The following is a 15,500-nucleotide window of genomic DNA, read 5'->3' on the forward strand; positions in this document are numbered from 1 at the left end:
TGTGGCCTTTCCCTTTCTTTGAGTGACCAATAGAAAAAGATCTTGCAACCTGGTAGAGATTGCCCACTGAGAGGGCAACACTCGCAAGCAAAACTTTTCAACTCGCAAGCAAAAGATTTAGACCAGCAAAAAAAGACAGCAGAAAAGAGAGCAAAATTTGTGGGTTCATGATGAAAAGTGTTTAAAGTGCACAAAGAAAAATAACGATTTTCAAAGATTTACACACACTGCGAATAGTTTTGTCATCAACTTCTTTATTTGGGCTTTATTATTTTTTGCAATCTTTTTTTTTTATTTATTACAAAATAATTAGTTTTACTCTCAAACACAGTATGTTGGATTGAATAAAAAAGACACACACAAGAATTCCATATGTCAGCCTTGTCTGAATTTGTTTTTGAAACACACATTCATATGTACATGACAAAAAAGAAGGATGCAACTCACGCATGAATTTTTATGTGTATCTGTAAGTGTGATAAAATAAAATTAAATTATTACACTGATCACAATTAAATAGCCTTAAAATGTATCTTTTTCATTAAATCCATACCACACTCAGAACCTTTTATTTCTTTCCAGAATGAGTTTGCGAATGACATTTCAGGTCTCTAAGATATGTGAATCTCTTTTCACACTGAAGACACTTGTGAGGCTTTGCTCCGGTGTGAAGCCTAATGTGAACCTCAAGGTTTCCTTTCAGTGCGAAACTCTTTCCACACTGAAGGTATTGAGGAAAATTGTCTTCTCTTAATTTATGTTGTGGGGAATTGTCTTAAGCTCAGCAGTCAGAGTTCCAGAAAGCAGAACTAGACTCTATTGATCACAGTCACATAGGCCATAAGGCCTTACAAACACATCTGGCTTTTATTGTATTCAAACTAATTCTACAGTTGTTTTCTATAGAATAGAGAAAATATTTAAACAAGGACAGGTGAAGGGCTTCTATCCAGTGTGAAATCTCATGTGAGCCTCAACGTTTGCTTTTCGAGAGAAGCTCTTCCCACACAGATTGCAGGCGAAAGATTTCTCTCCAGTGTGAAGTTTCATGTGGACATTAAAGTTTCCTTTTTGAGTGAAACTTTTCCCACACTGTTGGCAGGTGAAAGGCTTCTCTACAGAGTGAATTCTCATGTGAACCTCAATGTACGCTTTGGTTTTGCAAGTCTTTCCACAATGAAGGCACATGTGAGGCTTCTCTCCAATATGAATTTGTACATGATTCTTAAGATGTGTCCTGTCTGTGAAACTCTTTCCACAATGATGGCATATAAAGCTGTCCTCTCTTGAGTGAATCTTCATGTGGTTATTGAGGGTTACAGTAAATCTGAAATTCTTTCCACACTGACCACATACGTACGGCTTCTCTCCAGTGTGAATTCTCATGTGGGCATTAAGGGTTGATTTATGTTTAAAACTCTTTTCACATTGAGGACAGGTAAAAGGCTTCTCTCCAGTGTGAATTCTCACGTGGACTTTAAGCCTTACTTTTTCAGTGAAGCTTTTCCCACAGTATTGGCAGATGAAAGGCTTCTCACCAGTGTGAATTCTCATGTGGAGTTTAAGGCTTCTTTTTTGAGTGAAACTATTTCCGCACTGTTGACAGGTGAATGGACTCGCTCCAGTGTGAACTCTCAAGTGATCGGTCAGGTTTCCTTTTCGACTGAATCTTTTTCCACACTTTTGGCAGGTGAAAGGCTTCTCTCCGGTGTGAATTATCATGTGGACTTTAAGGTTTCTGTTTTGATTGAAAGTCTTTCCACACTGTTGGCATGTGAAATGACCTTTAGTCTTTTGAGCTCTTATTTGTGGTAAAGTCTTTTCAGTCTGTGAGGAACTAAAAAGGATTTCTTCAGATGTAAAATCATGATGCTTCTTAATCTGGTATTTTTCTTCTGTTTCATTCAGTTCTTGACTCTCTTCTTTCAGTGCCTTCAGGTCTAAGGCGAAAAAAAGACAAATAACCCCAGTTCAATGGCACAAAGCAACAGACATCAAAACTTTTAGACATGTAAAGCATCAAAACCAATGTGTATGCTAGATCCAACACACATTTAGCTAGTATCACACTAGCAGTTACCAAAATCCTTATACAAAAACGTATCATATCACAGAAACGGTGCTTTTTGAAGTTACAAATGACCTGCTTTTGGCATATGATCATGGCTACTTATCTTCTAGTGGTATTAAAGTCCCCAGTTACAGTGAAGAAAATAAGTATTTGAACACCCTGCTATTTTGCAAGTTCTCCCACTTAGAAATCATGGAGGGGTCTGAAATTGTCATCGTAGGTGCATGTCCACTGTGAGAGACATAATCTAAAAAAAAAAAAAATCCAGAAATCACAATATATGATTTTTTTAACTATTTATTTGTATGATACAGCTGCAAATAAGTATTTGAACACCTGTCTATCAGCTAGAATTCTGACCCTCAAAGACCTGTTAGTCTGCCTTTAAAATGTCCACCTCCACTCCATTTATTATCCTAAATTAGATGCACCTGTTTGAGGTCGTTAGCTGCATAAAGACACCTGTCCACCCCATACAATCAGTAAGAATCCAACTACTAACATGGCCAAGACCAAAGAGCTGTCCAAAGACACTAGAGACAAAATTGTACACCTCCACAAGGCTGGAAAGGGCTACTGGGAAATTGCCAAGCAGCTTGGTGAAAAAAGGTCCACTGTTGAAGCAATCATTAGAAAATGGAAGAAGCTAAACATGACTGTCAATCTCCCTCGGACTGGGGCTCCATGCAAGATCTCACCTCGTGGGGTCTCAATGATCCTAAGAAAGGTGAGAAATCAGCCCAGAACTACACGGGAGGAGCTGGTCAATGACCTGAAAAGAGCTGGGACCACCGTTTCCAAGGTTACTGTTGGTAATACACTAAGACGTCATGGTTTGAAATCATGCATGGCACGGAAGGTTCCCCTGCTTAAACCAGCACGTCAAGGCCCGTCTTAAGTTTGCCAATGAACATTTGGATGATCCAGAGGAGTCATGGGAGAAAGTCATGTGGTCAGATGAGACCAAAATATAACTTTTTGGTCATAATTCCACTAAACGTGTTTGGAGGAAGAAGAATGATAAGTACCATCCCAAGAACACCATCCCTACTGTGAAGCATGGGGGTGGTAGCATCATGCTTTGGGGGTGTTTTTCTGCACATGGGACAGGGCGACTGCACTGTATTAAGGAGAGGATGACCGGGGCCATGTATTGCGAGATTTTGGGGAACAACCTCCTTCCCTCAGTTAGAGCATTGAAGATGGGTCGAGGCTGGGTCTTCCAACATGACAATGACCCGAAGCACACAGCCAGGATAACCAAGGAGTGGCTCTGTAAGAAGCATATCAAGGTTCTGGCGTGGCCTAACCAGTCTCCAGACCTAAACCCAATAGAGAATCTTTGGAGGGAGCTCAAACTCCGTGTTTCTCAGCGACAGCCCAGAAACCTGACTGATCTAGAGAAGATCTGTGTGGAGGAGTGGGCCAAAATCCCTCCTGCAGTGTGTGCAAACCTGGTGAAAAACTACAGGAAACGTTTGACCTCTGTAATTGCAAACAAAGGCTACTGTACCAAATATTAACATTGATTTTCTCAGGTGTTCAAATACTTATTTGCAGCTGTATCATACAAATAAATAGTTAAATCATATATTGTGATTTCTGGATTTTTTTTTTAGATTATGTCTCTCACAGTGGACATGCACCTACGATGACAATTTCAGACCCCTCCATGATTTCTAAGTGGGAGAACTTGCAAAATAGCAGGGTGTTCAAATACTTATTTTCCTCACTGTGTGTGGTTAAAATCAGTTTATATGACTATTTGGTGTTTTCAATATGCTTTAAGACAAACCATATACAGCGGGGGAAATAAGTATTGAACACGTCATCATTTTTCTCAGTAAATATATTTCCAAAGGTGCTATTGACATGAAATGTTCACCAGATGTTGGTAACAACTCAAGTAAGCCATACATATAAAGAAACAAACAAAAATAAGTTCAGAAATTAAGTTATGTGAAATAATGTGAAATGACACAGGGAAAAAGTATTGAACACATGAAGAAAGGGAGACGCAAAAAGGCATGGAAAGCCAAGACAACTGCTGAAAACTTACAGTAATTAAAAAGCAATCCAGCCCCCTGTCCGTGGAAATTAATAACAGCTAGTTCAGTCCCAAATGATGGCCTACAAAAAGGTCTCATTGCCAAGGTGTCACACAAGACACATCTCATGATGGGCAAAAGCAAAGAGCTGTCTCAAGACGTTCTCAACCTAATTGTTCCAACACATAATGAAGGCATTGGTTATAGGCGCCATTCTAAGCTTCTGAATGGTCCAGTGAGCACTTTTGAGGCCATAATACGGAAGTGGAAAGACAATAATTTCACCATAAATTTGCCTCGACCAGTGCTCCCTGCAAGATTTCTGATAGAGGAGTGAAAAGAATAATCAGAAGAGTTGTCCAAGAGCCAACACCAAGTTGTATGGTGTTTTTAGGGTAATGTGCACTGCCATTTCTCCTCCAAATATGGTGTGTATTATGGCATCCAAACAGTTCAATTTTGCTCTCATGTGACCACACTATATTCTCCCAGTATTTCACTGGCTTTTCCAAATGTTGTGCAGCAAACTTTAAATGAGCTTCAACATGCTTTTTTTTCAGTAATGGAGTCTTGCGTGGTGAGCGTGCATACAGGCCATGGCGGTGGAGTGCATCACTTACTGTTTTCTTTGAGACAACAGTACCTGCTATCTGCAGGTCTTTTTGAAGCTCTCCACAAGTGATCCTTGGCTCTTGGACAACTCTTCTGATTATTCTTTTCACTCCTCTATCAGAAATCTTGCGAGGAGCACTGGTCGAGGCAAATTTATGGTGAAATGATTGTCTTTCCACTTCCGTATTATGGCCCCAACAGTGCTCACTGGACCATTCAGAAGCTTAGAATGGCGCCTACAACCAATGCCATCATTATGTTTTGCAACAATTAGGTTGCGAAGGTCTTGAGACAGCTCTTTGCTTTTACCCATCATGAGATGTGTCTTGTGTGACACCTTGGCAATGAGACCTTTTTGTAGGCCATCATTTGGGACTGAACTAGCTGTTATTAATTTGCACGGTCAGGGGGCTGGATTGCTTTTTAATTACTGTAAGTTTTCAGCAGTTGTCTTGGCTTTCCATGCCTTTTTGCGCCTCCCTTTCTTCATGTGTTCAATACTTTTTCCCTGTGTCATTTCACATTATTACACATAACTTAATTTCTGAACTTATTTTTGTTTGTTTCTTTGTATGTATGGCTTACTTGGGTTGTTACCAACATCTGGTGAAAAGTTCATGTCAATAGCACCTTTGGAAATATATTCCTACTGAGAAAAATGATGGCGTGTTCAATACTTATTTCCCCCGCTGTATACATGCATACGTCAACTATTTCCTCTTAAATCTGCAGTGAACCAAATTTATATTTATAAAGCATTATTACAAACCAATGTTTATTGTCACACATCTTAAAACCAACATTTTCTGATCACACACATCATTGATTGATACTGGACATAATCTCTATAATATAAATTCTGAATTCACAATAGATCAATAGGTGGTGATATGCACTAAGACGAGCATTGGCATGGTTTATGTCTCATCTATCAGACTACTACCACTTTGTTTGTGAGAATGAAGACACAACCCATTAAACACAAGTATGGAGTGCCACAGGGCTCAGTACTAGGTCCTTTGTTTTTTAGGTTTTTTAGGTCTTCTGTTTCTCTGCCAATGATATATATTCCTCACAACCTGAAGAAATGGGAGAACTCTCCAACTTTCCCCGCCACTAAAGGAACACTCCACCATTTTTTTAAATAGGGCTTATTCACATTCTTTCATACATTTAGATTGGTGGGTAAATGCATTTTTGTCTCAGTGCATGCATTGTTTTAGTTTGATAGGGTCGGCGCTAGCTTAGCTTAGCACAATGAATGGAATCCTTTGTTGCCAGCTAGCATGTCTTGAGTAAAAACAAAAGAAAACAAAAAAACACGTAATTACTTATTGTGGCATGCATATTCACAACGAGTACAAATAGCGATGCAGATTAACACTAGGTGATCACTGATTTCCTAGGCAGATATTGACTTGGGACTATATTATGGGGAAGCACAGGCGAAGCACTGCTACTTGGGCGCAGAGATATCATGCAACACATAAAATTCCACGGCAAGGAGAGGGCAGCCAGTGCACATAATGGTTTTAACCCTGAAGCGTCTGTGTAGTTATACACTTCACTCCAAAACTCAATGGTATTTTCAGTTGATTCCTACCTCAATAAATGGATATTTCTCCATTGGGAAACAATTTTGTCAATTGACTGTGGCTGTTACCCCAGTAGCTCAGCTACTTTAATAATTTCATTGGTGTGTTTATTGTGTTTTAGTGTGTCCTTAACACTGAACAGGGCCATGTTTCGTAAGGTTTCAAGATTGTCTGGGAGCCTTCCTTGCAGCTCCTTGCTTAGAGCAACAACATAGCTGATGCATCGTCTCCAAATTACTTTTTCGTCCTCTTGCGCAAGGCTGAGTTGGGACATTGTGCTTTCGAAAAAGTACCGATAAGGTGCTGGACTGAGATGACCATCAATGGCATCCTTCAGGACATTAATTTGTAACATAGGGTTGACTACTCTGCTATAAATTGATGATATGAGGTGTACCAGATTGTCTAAATGCTTGACAGGATCTGTATGTTCTCCCTCAAATGACTTCACTGCATGAAGTTCAGACAGAATTGATTTTAAGAATGTAAGGTAGACATAGTCCATGTACGTGGCATGGAGCACATCTGCCATGTAGCAATGCTCACTGGCCTTGGTCAACTCAAAGTGGAGTTTCAGTTCTTCCCACTGATCCAATATACGAGTTACCGCAGGCTCAATTGATAGCCAACGTGTGGCACACACTTTGGTAATCTGCAGGGCTTTCTGACCACAATTAATCGTTTTGGGGAAATCGAAAACCAGGTTTCCCTGATTAAGTATTCAACACATCTAGGGAATGTTTCTTTGGATGCTGCACTGACAGCCAATTGTAAAGAATGGCACACACAGCGGATGAGTACCAAATTGGGCAAAGCACATTCTTCCTTTAAAATCTTGTGTACGCCATTGTGCACCCCAGTCATCACAGACGCATTATCAGTGCCAATACCCTGAAGAATCTCCTTTTTAAGACTACACTTTTCAAGAAACTCAACTATTGCCTTTGCTATTGATCTGGCATCGCCCGCCTCCAGTCCAACCAGCCCGAGAAATGTGGACACAATTGTTATTTTTTTAGCACTAAAATACTGAATCACCACACCCAGGTATTTTGAGACACTGATATCAGTGGACTCATCCAAAAGGAGACTGGACCCCTCATCCCCCACATCTGATGTTATCCTTTTCAGAAAATAAGTAGCCAATACTCCCTTAATTATTTCTGTGCACTCGGTGCGGTGCATTTGGAAGTTTGTTGCTGCCACATAATCTGAAAAGGCAGCTTTGCAAGCCATACCTAAATGGCCGCATGCTAGCAGCGTTCCGCATTGAAAAACGCACCGTTTTAGGGTGTATCCCTTTAAATGCAAATGAGCTGCTGCTGCACGGCCCATAGGGCGGAGCCTCATGAGCTCGCGCTCAGAGCCAGGACAATCTCATCTGATAATATCAAAACAGAAACTCTCAGAAACGCTGTTCATTTCGACCTGGGTCGGACAATAATGCCCACGGAGCCAGAGAATATTTGCTGTATGGAGATAGAACAGGTATCGTTTAGTTTAATTACGGTTATAACTAATTTGTCACCTGCTTTTATCCACTATTAATACAAGCCTGCTGTAGCAAACCCGGTCCGAATGATGACCAAAATATACTAAGGAGTTCAGTGAAGTTTATTGTACATCACACAAAAGATGAGCGTTAGTTTTACAACAGAAAATCACTGTAAGAGCTACACAGTGCACATTAAAGTCTTTTCCATAAACTCTCTCTCTCCCTTTCATTGTCATCAACATACTCAGCGAAGTACACAAAACACTCGTTACAACCAACCATAGGCGGAAATCGCGGGGGGGGTCGGGGGGGTCAGGACCCCCCCTATCTGAGGGTTGTCCCCTCCTAAAAATATAATTAAAATATGTGTATTGTAAATAATATAATGATATATACTTAAAATAATTGTTTAAGTAGTAAAACAATAAAAATGCAAACGGGGCAAATACAAATAAACGTTTTAAAATTTTGAGTCCCCCCTCCCTTGCCTCAGTGCTTCGGTCCACTGCCCGCTTCCCTTTTACCTCATCACAAACGACTCCAATAAACTGCAGTAAGTCAAGGCTATTTTATTTACTTTAAACCTCGGATGAAGTGATTATTTTCTCTTTAATACAGAATATGCTGCGTCTGCGTCATTAATAAATCATTGACATAAAATGTTATGATAACCAATCACTTACTTTTGTCACCGATGTAGTCCGCCTCGCTATGTTGGCGATTATAACCTTGTTTTATACAGTCAGTGCGTTAAACGTTACCTAGATTGTTTAAAAACCGTTCCCTCACACACACACCCAAAGAGTGTACGCATACACCTTGTGTAAGTTAGTCTTGTAGATTAGACAAGTGCGGGTGCGCATTTAGATTTTCACGCTTTCACTGTGTGATTTAGTCAGTTTATATCATTTAATATAGTTAATCTAATATAATATCACACAAAGAGTGCAGTTTTTCTCCAGATATTAACATGATAATAAATGTGATTTAATAAATTGATAATTGAAAAGTTTACTTTTAGACACAATATTGCCTGTTTTAACTCTATTTCGCCAATGAAAATAGTTGAAAACTAAGCCAAAGCACTGTATTTGCGTCTCTGAGAAACACTGAGGTATTTCCTTACTGAATTATGAATCAGCTTTTTGAACGAATCAGTTGAATCACAATGACTCACTCATTAACAATGAATTGCTGCCACCTACTGGCGGTTTTAATTTCACATTTAAAGTATCTTTTCATGTTTTAAATAATTTTACATATCAATATTCAACGTTTTATGTTTTAAACAAAACATTATTTATGTCTGTGTAAAATCTAAATGCCATTTCAAATGCAACTTTTGTGTTTCCTCTCCATTGCAAAGATTTTGTTGATATTATTTAATTTGATTGGTAACAGCCCTATTGTGACTTATTATTATAATTTAATTTAATGTATGAAATTGACACAAAAGATGATGCATGCATATATTTAGGTTTAAAAATACATTTATAAAGGTAAAAATGCCAATGAAGGTAAAAATCTATTGAAACTTATTGGAAAAATGATTTCTGTCACTGCTGTGAACTGAACCGCCACACTTTAGGAGTCGGCTGTCCTCGGCAGTCCTAAAAATGCCAAGTTACCAGCACAATAACACACTCAGCAAAATATTGTCTAATTATCATTATCGATAAAATCCCTTAATTAATCATCAACCATCATTTTTTTTTTTTTTTGTCAATTTTGCACACCAATGAAGAATATTTTGGTCAATTTAGTCAGCTTTTTCAATGAACCAGAGAGAAACTTTGAGAAGAAGGATAATGGAACGGTCTAGCTACACTAATAATAGCAGCAAGGCTTTCCTCTGTGTACTACACATATCCATAGAAAGTACAATTTTGCCTATATTATTGGTGTCCCCTTCAAAAAATTGCTCGTGAGGAATGTTATGTTTATTGTCCCCCCCAACATTTAGATGAAATTTACGCCCCAACAGTAAACAAATATATACACACCTTTTCAGTGGGTGCTTTATAAACTGGAAAAACGACTCGAAGAGCTGTCATAAAGTGCGTGCTCTCACTTTCATTTCTGCCGTGATCAGTAACGTTAGTCCTGTCGCTCTGGAGACTGTAAGCTTGATCACAAACAGTACAGATCCATCCTCGAGAAACAACAGGAGTAAATGAAGACTGCTATGTTCATTCTTACATCCATCAACAACACACCTCAATTGCTTTAGGAGACATTCTTGTCTACAGCTGCTCAAGCGTCGATTAATGGTGGACTGTCCTGAGTCCAGCTCACTCAGGGCGGGTCTATGCTCAAACTGAAGTGTCAATCAACAGTCGTGGGCGGGGCCTGTGCAAAGTGACGTCACATTGCCCCGAATCTGAGAACGGCTCGTTCTGAGACAGTGCTTATGATTTATGGAGATTTTTAAAAAAAAAGCACTGGGGGGATTTTTATCATTATAGGGTGGTGGTGTACACACACTGCCAACACACATTTATGTTCAAACACCATGTAAAAGTGAATTTTGCATAATAGGTCCCCTTTAAATGTATCAAGTAAGTTTAAGAAAAACAAAAAATACTTAATTTACTTAAATTTTGTCTACAGTGAGTGCACTAGCATGCATTATCCCTTTGTAGTGTTAATGGTACTTGTGTAGGAAATTATAAATTTGTCTTTTCTTTTTTTTTTTTTTTATTGTGACTTGCTAACCAAACAATTGTACTCTGAACTTAATTTGTTTAAATTATTTTGTCAAAAAAGTGAAATGCGTGCTACTGCTGCTGCCTCTGTGCCTGGCTATATAGACCGTGTGTAGCCCCGCCCCTGCACTCGTTGTCTTTGGTCTTCCTGTTTTCACAGCGATTTCCACATTTCTACAGCGATCTTAAAGAATTATGAATGAACCGCTCGGCTTATTTAGCTAGCTTGTACGTGTGTTGTTTGGATTAGAGTCACTTTCCAAAAGTTGCTATAAGTTGCCAAATAAATAAATAAAAATTGCTAAATTTGTTGCTAGGTGCTTTTTGAAAAGAAAGTTGCTAGGGTAGTCTGGAAAGTTGCTAAATCTTGCAACAAAATTGCTAAGTTGGCAACACTGTGACCAAACCGATTGGGAATCGCAAATGGAAAAAAATGTTAAGAGAGACGGAGTGATTTGCGTTCACGATGAACATTTTTGTGAAACATACCGGTAGCTGAAAGCAAACCGCACTCAAACCTCCAGGGTCTGAGACCTTAGGAGTGCTCCACATACAGGGAGAAGGCATGAAGATAATGGAGGCGAGCGGCAATGGGTGTGTTTTTGGGGCAAGGCTGAGTAAATCATCATTGGGTAAGAGCGAAGACTCGTTCAAGGAAATTGCTCACTTGGCAGCCATATTTGCAGCGTCGCTGGGCAGCCATTTCAGGCATCCAAGACGAAGCCCTATCTATATAGTCGGGAAGATCTTAACTAGCAGAAGAGAACAAGCATATTTATTATTTTGAATTAGAGATCAAACTACACTGAGTTTTTTGTAAGAAGAAAATATTTACATAGGCAAATGTAAACAGTATACACTTAAACTGAGCACGAAATTTCTTATGATGTCACTCTAAATTCAACATATAACAAACAGTAATACCAGTGGCGGAGCCAGAGGGCTAGTTGGGGTGGCAATTGCTGTTTAGTATTTGTATTATTACTAACGGTGTACTCATGGAAAATAATAACAAGCAAATTTTCCCACATTTTGGTTTCTTCATGAGGTGTGTAACCAAGCTTTCCTTTGAATAGGGACAGCAGAATGAAGAGAAAAAGCGATATCACCAACTTCTTTCTAAAGAAGCAAAAGTCAGGTGCAGATTAGGGCCAAACAGATCCCAGTCCCAGTGTCAGCTGTTGTGGTGGACAGGGAAGTCAAGAAGAGAAAGATGGTGACACACAAGAACCCAGTGTATCACCAGCCGGTCAGAGCAGTGAGCAGAGGCAGTAAAGTGTGTCTTAAATTCAGATTTGTGTGATGATTTTTGTGCAAAGTATTATGGTATAATATCCAATGATAATTTTATAATTAAGTCAATTTCAGAAGAAGACCAGAGTGTGACGGTTATTTCTACCAGTGATGAGGAAGACGACGAGCCAGTCCTAATAAAAAAAGAAGAACAATGCACTGAACTCCCCACACCCAGCTCAAGCATCACATGTGCACCAAAAGGACCAAGTGGTAGGTACATTAGCCATGTACAAAAACATTAACAGTATAATAGCCATGATCTAGACTAGTGTTGTATAATAAAAAGTGTCTGTGGTATTTATTTCATTTCATTTTTACTTAAAGACATCTCAAGATCGAAGGATGAAGAACCTGTTCAGCCATGTCTCGCCAGGTTTCCACAAACCCCATTTGGAAAATTTACAAGGTCATTCAACAGCTTTTGGCATAAGGACAATCCATGGCTAGAGTACTCTGTAAGTCAAAATGCGAGTTACTGCTTTGCCTGCCGCCACTTTTGCCTCCCAGAAATTCCTCCACGGAATCTTCCTTTACATCTGAATGTGGGCTTTCCAACTGGAAAAATGCATTATTTAAAGATTCTGGTTTTAAACTTCACTCAAGATCAGACCAACATGCAAACGCAGTGTATGCTTGGGCAGAATACAAAAGAAGCAGGAAAAGTGAGAAATCAATATTTGATGCCTTAAATGAGATCAGTAAAAAAATAAAAATGACATAAAGACAATTGCCGAGGTCTTACTCTTAACTGCTACTCAAAACATTGCACAGAGGGGGGGCCACAGGGAGGGAGGTGAGTCTGAGAATGAAGGCAATTTCTTAGCCATTTTGAATCTCGTTGCAAAGCATGACCCCTTTATTGATGAATAACTTGCTGCACAGGGCAATGCTAAGTACACTAGCCACCAAATCCAAAATGAGATGCTTCAGGTTTTAGCCGATATGGTGCAGAAGCAAAAGAAAGCGAAGTGTCCAGTGTATTGGCAGATGAAACAAAAGACTTGCAAAAAAAAAGAACAAATGTCTTTAGTGCTGCGACACTATTACAGCGGTGCTGTACACGAAAGCTTCTTGCACTTTCAGTCAGCAGAAAGCTTGGATGCAGAAGGTCTAACCAAAATGATAGTTGGATGTTTGGAGAGGCATGGGCTTGACTACAGAAACAACCTTGTTGGCCAAGGCTTTGCCGGTGCATCAGTAATGAGCGGGAAACATTCTGGTGTGTCTGCACGGATTAAAAGCAATGCCAGGTTTGCATTTTATGTGCATTGTAGTGCTCATTGTCTGAACCTTGTTCTTGTTGATGCGGTGAAGTCAGTGCCTGAAGCTGAGGAGTTTTTTGCTCTTCTGCAGAGTATTTATAGGTTTGTGTCTGGCTCTGCTGTCCATATGAAGTGGCTTGATGTTCATAAAGAAATGTACCCACATGAAAAGCCTAGGGAACTTCAGCGACTTACATGGCATGTAGGACTATGAGAGACAGGCTTCCAGCAGTTTTGAGGCTCTTGCAAGACATTTCACTTGAGAAGAATAGTGGAGATAGGAAAATAGAGGCAAAGTTGGCTCAAATTGACCTACAGTTTATAGGACTTTTGGTTACTTTTTGTAAAGTGTTTGGGGGTGTGAAAATCCTGTCTGACATGCTCCAATCCAGAAGTCTTGATTTGGTTAGAGCAATAGATCTAGTTGGCTCCCTTACAGACACATTAAAAAGCTACAGAAGTGACTGTACATTTGGAGAATTATGGAAGGAGACTGAAGAACTTGTGCACCACTGCAACATTAGCACAGAAGCACAAGACGACCGAAGACCAATTTGAAATTTCTGAATTCACTTGTAATGAGCACCGTTGGACAGAGGCACTCTGAGTTTGCAAACAATGAAGAGTTCAATAAAAGTATTTTCTATCCATACTTGACTGTCTTACCACAGAAATAGATAGGCGTTTTTCCGAAAAGAACTGAGATAATGGAAGGAGTGCAGTCTCTTGACCCCAAAAAGCCCATCGTTCTTAAAAGAGGAACCCCTGCTTGCTTTGGGGAGAACATTCGAGTCAGATTTAGAAGACCTTAAGCATGAGCTTCATCAAACGAGACGGCTTCTTTTAAGAAGGGAGAAAAGTGGAGAGAGACCAGCTTCTCTACTTGAGTTTGTGGGGTTTTTGGAACCTTACAAAGAGGTTTTCCATGAACTTTTTAGGCTTGGTAAAGTTTCGGTTGTGATTCCAGTTAGCACTGCATCCTGCGAAAGAAGTTTCTCTGCCCTTAAATTAATACAGTGGTCCGCGTGATGATATTTTGTGGCCCCCTATTTGACAATTAATGCGTAAATATTAATAAGTACCATAAAATTGTCTCAAAACACACACAAAAAAAATCAACATTTTACTGGGGAAAAAGTTACATTTCAGGCGTTTGGTCCCTTTTGACACTTGTCTAATCATTGAGGTTGAAAAACAAAGTGTTGCAAGACCGCAGAACTTTTCATATAAAGATTTATACACAAAAGGAAAAGAATTGGAGGCAATTTCATGTTTGTGTGAATGGCAAGTTAAAATGAGTTTATGAAACTAAAGATTCACATAAGAGCAGCATCACGTTTAACTGTTTTGCTTTTGCCACAACACATCTTATGTGAAAGCACAGTGCTGCTCCTGCACTGCATACGAACCACAACACACACTGCAAACGGATCGTGTGTGAAACAGGCGTTAGTGCGAAGAATATCCCACACGTGTGCTATGGCCTAACAAGCCAACACCGGGCATTATTTATTCAAATAAATTCTTGATAAAGTAAAATGCGATCAGACTAAAAGTAGTAATTTGCGATAGGGGGTCCCAGCTGTCAATCAATATCTTCCAGTCACGCGGGCCCCTGATTGGTCCAGGCCCGTAAGCAACCGCGCACCCTGCTTACCGATAGTTACGCCTGTGGCTATAGGGATCAGATGAGTTCAGCTTTGAGAATGAAACTAACCTGTTTGTTCCTCAGTTTCTTCATGTTTCACGCTGAACACTTCTTCAATCTTTATGTCTTCACTCTCCTCTTTAATAAACGCCATCTTTATAATAGTGTCGTGGATCTCAGATGTTTCTCCAGGAGTTTTCCTGTGTGTTTGGACAAAGTCATGTTTAAGAAGAGAATAATTAAGAAAAATAAAGTCAAACATTAGTACCTTTAAAATTTAGTAAACTTTAGTTTGTAGTCAGAGAACTGGAAAGAAAGACAGTCAGATTTAAAGTTAATTGTATGATATATTTAAAAAAAAAAAAAAATCCTGAAAACTAGTGGTACAAATTATTTAATTTATAACATATATTAAAGTTTTCATTTTTCATGTTTGTGATCTCGTTGCAGTTACACTGTTGCATTGAACAGCAGCACCGAGCGCTGTACCGCAATGTCACATTCAATAACAGCTTATTCATTTTACAGTTATTGTAAAAACTATAAAATAGACAGAACGTTTTGTATCTAATTAGACACTTTAAATGTTAAAACCCAGACCTTTCCTCAGCCGAATCACAGCCGGCGCAACTTCATGATGTCAAATCACCAGACCAAAATAAAAGTTCCCGCTGCTGTCTAAAATCACAAAAGTGCATAGAAATTTATTGTAAAAAATAAATAAAAAAATAATTATGATCAATAAGCCATGACAAAAATGTTTTACAA

At 39.2% G+C, this 15,500-nt stretch overlaps 1 protein-coding gene across 1 annotated transcript; it reads right to left on the reverse strand.

Annotated features, from left to right (window-relative positions):
• Nucleotides 1–241: 241 nt before the first annotated feature.
• On the reverse strand, nucleotides 242–15,412 carry LOC308692414 (uncharacterized protein). Its single transcript, XM_081368394.1, has 3 exons — nucleotides 15,333–15,412; nucleotides 14,802–14,932; nucleotides 242–1,940 (listed from the first exon to the last, which is right to left on the reverse strand). The coding sequence occupies exons 2-3, from the start codon at nucleotides 14,884–14,886 to the stop codon at nucleotides 946–948; spliced, it is 1,080 nt and encodes a 359-aa protein (XP_081224520.1). The 5' UTR covers nucleotides 14,887–14,932; nucleotides 15,333–15,412; the 3' UTR covers nucleotides 242–945.
• Between the last annotated feature and the right edge of the window lie 88 nt (nucleotides 15,413–15,500).

The sequence above is a fragment of the Scardinius erythrophthalmus genome (genome assembly GCF_964197995.2).
Source record: "Scardinius erythrophthalmus genome assembly, chromosome: 6".
In the NCBI taxonomy this organism is placed as follows: Eukaryota; Metazoa; Chordata; class Actinopteri; order Cypriniformes; family Leuciscidae; genus Scardinius; species Scardinius erythrophthalmus.

Coding starts and splice junctions, on each gene's coding strand:
- LOC308692414 (XM_081368394.1), bottom strand. CDS start 14,886: ATGGCGTTTATTAAAGAGGAGAGTGAAGACATAAAGATTGAAGAAGTG. Junction 1,941..14,801: donor AGAAACTGAGGAACAAACAG/GTTAGTTTCATT, acceptor TTTTCGCCTTAG/ACCTGAAGGCACTGAAAGAA.